This window comes from Cynocephalus volans, chromosome 14, assembly GCF_027409185.1.
Source record: "Cynocephalus volans isolate mCynVol1 chromosome 14, mCynVol1.pri, whole genome shotgun sequence".
NCBI classification, from domain to species: Eukaryota; Metazoa; Chordata; class Mammalia; order Dermoptera; family Cynocephalidae; genus Cynocephalus; species Cynocephalus volans.
The window spans coordinates 91,447,608-91,457,731 of record NC_084473.1 but is presented as its reverse complement, the minus strand read 5'-3'; the positions used below and the strand labels follow the sequence as shown (position 1 = coordinate 91,457,731).

Sequence of the window (10,124 nt, the reverse complement as noted above, 5' to 3'; positions counted from 1 at the left end):
CCAGAGCTACAAGTTACTTCTAGGAGCAGCTGTGGGCGGAGGCTGGCAGTTCTTATGGTGGTGGTGGTTCTCCAGCGCGGTTCCCCCAGCCCTTTCATCTGAACATTAGGGCTCGTGCCACTTGTTAATCAGCCTTCGAGCAGCACCAGAAAGAGTCATTTGCTGGAGGTAAGCTCTGCCTGCAGCGTGAGAAACAGAAGCAGACTGTCTTCGGAGACTTGAGGGTCTTCCTGGCTACTGAGGCCCCTTCCAGTCTGAAGGCAGAGGCCAGTGGGCGTTGGGGTCAAGAAAGGAGGCAGAATTGGGGGCCAAAACAGATCACTCTGGTCCGCCGCGAAGAGATACCTCGGTTTCCTCGGCGCCCCTCCCTCCGATACTCGCCCCGAGGGGGCTCGCCCGTGTTCGTTCCTGTATCGGGAGTTTGGGGAGCCCCTAGGCCCCGTTCTCGAGCCCAGCCCGCCGTCGGTTTTCGGGGAGCAGTTCGGAAAGCCCGGGTGAGTCCTTTCCCCGCCCCACCGCCCTCCAGGCGCTGTGGCGCAGACCGCGACTCCGAGGCACGGGGCGGCTGGGCACCGGGAGGGACTGGGGTCCGCGCCCCTGGGCGGAGAGCGGGCGGGCGGGCGGGTCGTGGCGGGTCGCACCCCCTCCTGGACTGGCCTTTGCGTCCCGCCCCCGGCCTCGGCTCGACCCCTCCCGCCTGACGTCAGGGGGGAGGGGGCGGAGAGCGGCGGCAGCCGTGTAGAAAGAGCCGGCCCCCGCCGCGGAGGCGCGGGGATCCCGAGCGCAGGGGTGCGGAGCCGAGCCGGGCGAGGGCGAGGGCGGTGGCGGAGGGGCCGCGGAGGAGGGCCGGCGGGCGCGCGCAGAGGTGGGGGCGGACCGCGGTCGGAGCCGAACGCGAGGGCGGCGCCCGGGGATTGAAGCTGCGCGGAGGTGGTGAGTGAGGCCGGGCTCGCGCGGGGCCCTGGAGCCGCCGCTTTGTCCCCCTGCTTGGTCAGGGGCTGCCGCCCGCGCGGGAGTCGGGGTCTGGGGGCGCAGGCAGGGGCGGCGGCGGAGACAGCTGTCCGCCCGAGATCCTGCGTCCCCCGCGGGCTGCCTCGCGGGGGCTCGGAGCGGGGCGTGCAGCTGGAGGGGCGGGCCGGTTAAGGGCCCCGGGGCTGGGGGGAGTAGGGGTTCCTCGTGCTGTCCGACCCGCGTCCGGGATCCTCGCCAGGTGCCGAACTGCCTCCGGCTCCCCCACCCCCGACGGAAAGTTTGGGGCGGGCTTGGATCGAGGCCGATGTTGTGGGATCAGATTTCCCTGCCGCGGCCCCCCGCCCGCCCGTTCCGCTGGGGAGGCGGGTTATCCCGGAAAGCCGGGCCCCCGGCCCGAGCCAGGCTGCTCTGTCCCCGGCTGGAGCACTCGCCCTGCAACCGCAGGAGCGCTCCCGTCCACGGACGGCCCCTCGGGGTGGGCAAGGGTGCGGAGCGCACCGCCCGGCCCTCCACCCCCCTGGCTGCTCGTTTCCCCGGCCCCCGGGAGGAGCTGGCGGTGGGGGTACCGCTGCGCGGCCGGATTCTCGGAGCACTCCCCGGGGGCCAGCCAGAGTCTGGTGTAAGGCGCAGACAGAGGGCCGGGGGTGTACAGGTGGTCCGGTCGGGGATGAACGCAGCCCCAGGACCCCCTCCCTTCCCGCGCAGGGGTTCTGGGCCGACAGGGGGCGTCCGCAGCCGGGCTCCGCCACGTTCCTAGCGCCACCGCTTTGTTTGCATTCAAATCCCCGGAGCTGGGGGAGGGGAGAACCCGGGGGAACCCGGGACGGGGTCTTGGCGGGGACCCTTTGTTTTGCGGCGAGCAGGCCCCCCATTTCTGTGTCTGTTCCCGGCAAGGGAGGGCTGGAGCAGTGGAAATCAACCCGATGGGCTGCCTGGGCCAGGGGACCCGGGGACAACCCCCGAGTTGGGGGGGTTAGTCAGACCCCCGAGTTGGGGAGGTTGGTCAGACCTGGGGGAGCGTGGGCGGCGTCGGCCGTGCGTGGTGCGTCCCCCGCGGTCCACCAGGAACCCCCCTCGTGCTTCCCACCCCATTTCACTGCCCCCGCCTCCAGCGCCGCCGGGAGATCTGATTAGACCAGAGCGGGCTCTGTTATCCCGGCGCCCCTCAGCCCGAGGGCTAGTGTCTCCTAGGAGGTGGCTGTGCGAGGAACAGGATGGGGCCTTGGTCATTTCCACGCCCATCCCACCCACTTCCTGCCTCCCTCTTGGGCAACAAAGGGGCCTCGGGAAGCTGGGCCCCTCCGGCTCCCGGCCCCACTCCCACTCTAGCCCTGCTGATGTGGAACTGGGTTGTGGGCTCTGCCCGGCTATTGTCTGCGCTGGGGGAGGGGGACGGGCTGGGGCCGGGACCTCTGCACGGCAGCCCGCTGCACCGAATCCCCCTATGGGGGCTTTCCCAGCTGCCTACCCCGCCGCATGCCCCCTCAGCCCGCTAAGGGGTTTGCCCTGCACAATTAGATCTTGGAGCTAGCTGGAGCTCCAGTGGACTCAGGTCCTGCTTCCTGAGGTTATTTTAAGAACCTCTCAAACCTTTTAGGAGGGAGTTTGGGAGAGGGAGGCCCCCTTTTATTTTTTAAGCAACTTCCTGTTGAGGGGAGGACCTGGAGACCAGAGAGGGCTTCTTGGAGTCTGTCTGCAACTCCAATTGATTGAGCTCTTCCCCTGCCCCCCAGGGAGACCCCATGGTCTTTGGGGTTAAAGCCAGGGGTGGGGAGCTGGGTCCCCCTCCATTAGAGAGGGGCAACGGGCATCCAGAGGGTTCCTGGAGAGTCCTGATGAGGTGTTTTCCTGTCGTGACTCTCGGTGCGGTCCCGCTTCCAGTTTGTTCTCTCTGGCTGTGATTCTAACCATTGCTTTTCCCTCAGCAGGGCAGCTGGCCTGGAGCTCACAGCCGGGGCACGTGCCATGGCCCTACACTGGGCTGCCTGGCTGTTGGCAGCGGGGCTCTGGGGCCTAGGCATTGGGGCTGAGGTGTGGTGGAACCTTGTGCCCCGAAAGACAGTATCTTCTGGGGGTGAGTGCCTGAAGTCTGAGCATAAAGACCAGTGGGGGCAGGAGGGATGGCTGGGAGAAGAGGGATGCTTTCAGGAAGAACAGGGGTGGGCTTCTAAGGAATTGCCCCCAGTTATGTGCTGGCTTTACTCTGATGTATGTGGAGGATCTTTCTAAGAAATGTGAGTGACCCCAGGGACCCAAAACTGGTAGTACAGGTTAGGACCTGGAATTTGCCTCATGACATGTAGATTGGCTCTGGGCCATCCCCACTCCAGACATGGCTGCCCTACATGTGAAAGGGAGAGACCATTCTGCATGGCTCTGCCCATGCCTTGCTTCTGAACTATCACCAGTGCGGGAGGCTAAAGAGAGAAACCTAAACCAGGTGCTGTCTCCCCATCCCCACCCATTGTTTCTAGCTCTCTGCCCCCAAGAGCACCTTATCAACCCTAATAGACCCTTTGGCTGCCCTGCTACTCAGCCCTCTGGCGGCCCTGGGTGGGTGTGTCTATGTGCAGGTGTGCACGTAGAGGACAGAGTGGCCCTAGCATCCCTCTGTGCGCACACACACACACCTGTATGAGGAGGTGATGTCAGGTGTTTGTGTCATTTGTGCACTCTGGGGATCTGGGATGAGCTCACCTCCTGCAGGCTCCACATGGTGCTAATGAAGCCCTCCTGTGCCGGCCTGTGGGGAGACCCTGAGGACAGGTTGGCAGCTATTCTGGGGGTTGACGTAGGAGTCACGTGACTATATGAATGTCTAGTACCCTGCGTGCCAGGTGGCGGCAAAGCTTCCCAGGCCCTGGGGTTCAGCACCATTTCTGGTCCCCGAGCCTCTGGTTTCCCCTAGCCTGGCCTCCCAGCCCCGACTCCTTTGCCTCCTGCCATCCCTGCCCGTCCGCGTAGCTAGCTGTGCTTGCATCTCTGGCAGCCTGGCTTTGGGTCCTGCTGGATTGGCAGCCAGGGCCCGGCTGGACCCTGATGTGGACAGCGGGCAGCAGAGCAGGGAAGGAAGCATCAGCCGAGGAAGCTGGGGGGTGAGCGCCCAGCTCCACAGCTGGAGGTGCCGATGACCCTATGAGCAAGAGCCATCAGTCTGATGGCTTCCTCTGGCCGGAAGCTGTGGCTGAGATATCCTTCCTTCCTCCTCACCAGCCGGATTTGCCTCCTCCCAGGCTGGGGAAGGCCAAGGAGGCCTGGGTGGAGCTGTCAGAGCTGAAGGCTATTCAGAAAATGTTCTTTATTGCTAGTCAGGGGTCTTGGCTGGCTTCTGCCTGTGGGGTGCTGGCTGCAAGGCAGGGAACTGGGTGATTAGACCCAGGAGCCCCTTGTACAGAGGGAGACTGACTTGGGGGGAGCCTGGAGCCCCAGGAGGCCTGCTCACCCCTGCCTTGTCCATGTCCGTGCAGAGCTGGCTACGGTGGTGCGGCGGTTCTCCCAAACGGGCATCCAGGACTTCCTGACGCTGACCCTGACGGAGCGCACCGGGCTCCTGTACGTCGGGGCCCGCGAGGCCCTGTTTGCCTTCAGCATGGAGGCTCTGGAGCTGCAAGGAGCGGTGAGAGGTGGGGCAGCGGGAGGCGTACAGGCGGGTGAGAGAGGGCAGGACCCAAAGGGGCTTTGCTTGGTCAAGCTGTTCCTCGGCCCATGGGTGCAGTCTTGCTCAGCCTCCGAGGCCCGCTCTCTCATCGGGGGTCAGCGAGTTGCTTTCCTCTCCTGTTACATTTACTGCATTCTGCCATAATGGGGTGGGGCTTTGTCCTCTACTGAAAGAAGCCCCCAGAGGATGGGGACGGTGTTTTCACATTGGGCAGGTGTCCCCCATGTTGCTGCTGCGGGCTGTGTGTGTGGCACAGGCTCAGTATGTACCTGTGGCATGGCTGTACCTGTGATGTTGCTGTGCCCTCTCCTGTCCCCAGATCTCCTGGGAGGCTCCAGCTGAGAAGAAGACTGAGTGTATCCAGAAAGGGAAGAGTAACCAGGTGGGTGCTGGGGGCACTGCTCGCCTGTGGGGCCTTGGGTCCACACTCTCTCTGGGGCTACCTTTGTCCTCATGCTGTCTCCATCCTATTCTTGGTCCTGTGGTCCTCATCTTGGACCCCCCATACTCTCCCTAACTGGCTGCCCTCTCCCCGCAGACGGAGTGCTTTAACTTCATCCGCTTCCTGCAGCCCTACAACGCCTCCCACCTCTACGTCTGCGGCACCTACGCCTTCCAGCCCAAGTGCACCTACATCGTGAGTGTCACTGCTCCCCCTCGGCACTCTCCAACCCCGGCCCTCATTGCCCTAGTCTGGACTCTGGAGCACGGTCTCCCAGGCCCCATGGGGCCCTGCCCTTGTGCGGCTCCTTCTCATTGTCTCTTTCCCTGCTCCCAGGACATGCTCACCTTCACTTTGGAGCGCAGAGAGTTGGAGGACGGAAAGGGGAAGTGTCCCTATGATCCAGCTAAGGGCCACACTGGCCTCCTTGTGGGTGAGTGGCTGCCCCCAATGCAGGCTGGGTAAGTCACCCAGGACTTGATCCCACCCAGGGGCCTTGTTGGCCAGAGCATGTCTACACCTCACTTCAGGCCTGGCCAACCCTCTGTCTCTCATAGATGGCGAGCTGTACTCGGCCACGCTCAACAATTTTCTGGGTACGGAGCCTGTCATCCTGCGCAACATGGGGCCCCACCACTCCATGAAGACAGAATACCTGGCCTTTTGGCTCAACGGTGAGCTCTGAGGCACTGGCATGGGGCCTGGGGGAGGTGTTGGGTGGGAGGCCTTGTGAGGGTCCTGACACCCCTCCACTAACTTTCCTTCCCTTCCCACAGAACCTCATTTTGTGGGCTCTGCCTACGTACCGGAGAGTGTGGGGAGCTTCACAGGGGACGATGACAAGATCTACTTCTTCTTCAGCGAGCGGGCAGTGGAGTACGATTGCTATGCTGAGCAGGTGGTGGCTCGTGTGGCCCGTGTCTGCAAGGTACTGAGTCCTGCAGCAGAGGGCCCTGGGAACCCTGCCAGCCTGGCAGGGCTGACTGGCGGTGTCCCCTTGCCATCTGTCAGGGCGACTTGGGGGGCGCACGGACCCTGCAGAGGAAGTGGACCACATTCCTGAAGGCGCAGCTGGTGTGCTCTGCCCCCGACTTGCACCTCTACCTCAACCAGTTGCAGGCCACGCACACCCTGCAGGGCGCCTCCTGGCACAACACCACCTTCTTTGGGGTTTTCCGGGCACAATGGTGAGTTGGCCAGGAATCCTTCGTATGGGTGTGAGGGCCTGGATCAGGCCTCTGGAGGGAGTCCAGGTGGTCAGTTGTCCGGAAGCCAAGGTGAATACTGGGCACCTGCCCCTTTTCATATAGCTCCCTGTGGGAGGTTGCAGGACCTGCCCAAATGGCACCTTAAGAGCTACCAGTGCATTCTCATGTCCATGACAACTTTGCGCTGGGGCCTGCCTTTTTGCTACATGTCCAGAGCTGGTGTGAGATGGGGCAAGGTAGGCAGCAGACCTGACCTTGGGGTCCCTCCCTTGCTGCCACAGGGGCGATGTGGACCTGTCAGCAGTCTGCGAGTACCAGTTGGAAGAGATCCAGCGGGTTTTCGAGGGTCCCTACAAGGAGTACCGTGAGCAAGGCCAGAAGTGGGGCCACTATACGGACCCAGTACCCAGCCCTCGGCCCGGCTCGGTGAGTCCTCCAGGGCAGGGATGCATTTCTGCCCTCAGCCCCAGTGCCATTCCCACTGGCTGATGGCTCTCCTCCCATACCCCCCACCACCACCCCCAGTGCATCAACAACTGGCACCGACGCCATGGCTATACCAGTTCTCTGGAGCTGCCTGACAACACCCTCAACTTCATCAAGAAGCACCCGCTGATGGAGGAGCAGGTGCAGCCTCGGTGGGGCCGTCCCCTGCTCGTGAAGAAGAACACCAACTTCACCCACTTGGTGGCCGACCGGGTGACAGGGCTGGATGGCGCCACCTACACAGTGCTGTTCATTGGCACAGGTAGGTGCATGGGCGTGTGGGGTGGCTGCTGGGGTGGGGCAACGTCCACGTGTGCCTGAGACAGGGTGACCTGGAGACGCCTCAGGGCCTGTGCCCTCTCATTTGCACCCCCCTCACCCCTCCCAGGACACGGCTGGCTGCTCAAGGCTGTGAGCCTGGGGCCCTGGGTTCACCTGATCGAGGAGCTGCAGGTGTTTGACCAGGAGCCGGTGGAAAGCCTGGCACTGTCTCAGAGCAAGGTAGTAAGTCAGGCCCCACGCCACTGTCCCAAGCCCCTCCTTTCTCACCCCCTCTGCCCATCTGCCTTCCCAGTCAGGCTACCGTGCTTGGCCAGGGCAGGGGTGGGGAGGCACGCAGGCACACCTCACTGTAGCTTGGGGTGAGTTCCTGGAAACCAGAGTGCCAGCGGAAGGGAGTCACCGCTCCACAGTACCATTACATGTGGCCCGGTCCCTGTGGGGCTGCGTTCCCATAATCAGGCCTTCGCAGATGCTCTCATATCTTCCTCAGACCCTTGCCAGTTGTGCTGTGGCTCTAGCTACAGCCTCTTCCATGATCGTGACCCTGCTGGCTGGGCCTCCCAGGCTGCGAGATATTTATGATGCCTTCATGACGTCAGTGTCCCACCAGTCCCCAGACGCACCCCTTGTTGACGGCCCCCCTGAAGTGCTTGCGTCCCCCCTCACACAGCACTCTTTCTGGCATGATTGCAGCACCCTGAACTTTAATTTGTTTGCCTTTTACCAGCTATTGTGATTCAAAATTGTTCTCCAGAACATAGAATAATGGCAGAAAGAAAGCGTGGGGTTGAATAAACACACAGATTGGCAATCACCATTCAAACAGGAAAACACCGTATGCTGCGCCTGGTGCATTGTGAGGGCCGATGGGCCTTGAGAAAAGTGTATTTCCTGCATTATGTTATGTGTGTGTGAGCGAGTGCAGTCACACTCAAGCTCACAGGTCTGTCCCTTTCTAATAAGGTCATGTTTCTAAGGTGCTTAGGATTGTGTCTGGCTTGTAGTAAGCCCTCAGTGAGTTCTCTGGTTCTTAGATAGCCCTCTTCAGGGCTAGAGCTCTGCCACCTTCCTCCTTTTGGCACATTTTGTCCTTGTGTTCCCCACAGGAGTCTGAGTTGCCCACTGTGATGTCCCACAGGTGTGGCCTGGCTGACCCTCCCTCCTGTGCCCCCGTTTCTCTTGCAGAAGCTGCTCTTTGCTGGCTCCCGCTCTCAGCTGGTCCAGCTGCCCCTGGCAGACTGCCTGAAGTACCGCTCCTGCATGGACTGTGTCCTCGCCCGGGACCCGTACTGTGCCTGGAGTGTCAACACCAGCCGCTGTGTGGCCGTGGGTCGCCACACTGGGTGAGTTGGGCTCTGTATGTGACGGGGCCAGGACAGGGAGGGTGGGTTGGTTGGAGCCGGGCTGCTGACGTACCCTGCTTCTCTTACCAGATCCCTACTGATCCAGCACGTGACAGTCTCGGACACCTTGGGCGTTTGTAACTTCCGTGGTGGCAAGAAAGGTGAGCTGTCTCTTTAAGTCCCCCTCCCACTGGGACAGGCCATGGACTAGAGCTGGAGCTTTTGCGTGTCCCCTCCCCTCAGCCCCAGGTTTCCTGCACTGACTCTGCTCTTTCTCTTTCCTTGCCGCTGCAGTCAGGCTCACTCCTAGAAACATCACAGTGGTGGTGGGCACAGACCTGGTGCTGCCCTGCCGCCTCTCCTCCAATCTGGCCCATGCCCGCTGGACCTTTGAGGACCAGGACCTGCCCACGGAACAGCCTGGCTTCTTCCTCTATGATGCCCGGCTCCAGGCTCTGGTGGTGATGGCTGCCCAGCCCCACCACGCTGGGGCCTACCACTGTTTTTCGGAAGAGCAGGGAGCACGTCTGGCTGCTGAAGGCTACCTTGTGGCTGTGGTGGCAGGCCCGTCGGTGACCCTGGAGGCCCGGGCACCCCTGGAAAGCCTGGGTCTGGTGTGGCTGGCGGTGGTGGCCCTGGGGGCCGTGTGCCTGGTGCTGTTGCTGCTGGTTTTGTCACTGCGCCGGCGCTTGCGGGAAGAGCTGGAAAAAGGAGCCAAGGCAGCTGAGAGGACCCTGGTGTACCCTCTGGAGCTGCCCAAGGAACCCACCAGTCCCCCCTTCCGGCCCGGCCCTGAAACAGATGAGAAACTCTGGGATCCCGTTGGCTACTACTATTCGGATGGCTCCCTCAAGATTGTGCCTGGACACGCGCGGTGCCAGCCTGGGGGTGGGCCCCCTTCGCCACCTCCCGGCATCCCTGGCCAGCCCCTGCCGTCTCCAACCCGGCTTCACCTGGGCGGTGGGCGGAACTCAAATGCCAACGGTTATGTGCGCCTACAGCTGGGAGTGGAGGACCGCGAAGGGCTTGGGAACCCCCGGCCTGAGCTGGCCGACGAGCTGAGACGCAAACTGCAGCAGCGCCAGGCGCTGCCCGACTCCAACCCCGAGGAGTCCTCGGTATGAGGGCCCCACACCGCGGGGAACGCGGGAGGAGCAGCTCCTACTTTTGCACAGGCACCAGCTACCTCAGGGACATGGCATGGGCACCTACTCTGCCTGGGACAGGCCCTGCCCAGCACCCGCCCGGCCATGAGGACCTGCTTTGCTCAGCGTGGGCACTGCCACCTGGCACAGCTCATCAGGGCACCAGCCTCACGGCAGGCACCTTCCTCTTCTGTGAATCACGGACACATGGGACCCCAGCAGCCAAAACTTTTCAAGGCAGAAGTTTTAAGATGTGGGTGTGTTTGTGTGTAGATGTGTTTGCACGTGTGTGTGTGTATGTGTGCGGGGGGCGCGGAGCCTTCCTGTTTCTGTCAGTCTTCCCTTGGCCTGGGGTCTTCCTGGCGAGTCATTGGAGCTATGAAGGGGAAGGGGTCATGGCTTTGCCCTTCCTACCCCCACCTGTCCCGAGCTTGGGGGCAGCGATGTACATATGGGGGTGGGGTGGGCAGGGTGCCATACCCCTTGAGGGGAGTGCAGGGCTCGGGTGGGCCTAGTCCTGCTCCGAGGGCTGTGAATGTTTTCAGGGTGGGGGGAGGGAGATGGAGCCTCCTGCTTGTTTGGGGGGAA

The 10,124-nt window shown here is 62.5% G+C and overlaps 1 protein-coding gene across 2 annotated transcripts; it reads left to right on the top strand.

Annotated features, from left to right (window-relative positions):
* Nucleotides 1-875: 875 nt before the first annotated feature.
* Nucleotides 876-10,023, top strand: SEMA4C (semaphorin 4C). Of its 2 annotated transcripts, none has more exons than XM_063078555.1 (15): nucleotides 876-933; nucleotides 2,901-3,046; nucleotides 4,440-4,588; nucleotides 4,950-5,012; nucleotides 5,169-5,267; nucleotides 5,409-5,505; nucleotides 5,630-5,746; nucleotides 5,849-6,000; nucleotides 6,084-6,259; nucleotides 6,562-6,706; nucleotides 6,806-7,028; nucleotides 7,155-7,267; nucleotides 8,234-8,391; nucleotides 8,482-8,552; nucleotides 8,686-10,023. In XM_063078555.1, the coding sequence occupies exons 2-15, from the start codon at nucleotides 2,938-2,940 to the stop codon at nucleotides 9,513-9,515; spliced, it is 2,502 nt and encodes an 833-aa protein (XP_062934625.1). In that variant the 5' UTR covers nucleotides 876-933; nucleotides 2,901-2,937; the 3' UTR covers nucleotides 9,516-10,023. The 2 variants fall into 2 exon arrangements, with proteins under 2 accessions (XP_062934625.1, XP_062934626.1); XM_063078556.1 differs by having other exon boundaries at nucleotides 893-933; nucleotides 2,898-3,046.
* The last annotated feature ends 101 nt before the right edge of the window (nucleotides 10,024-10,124 follow it).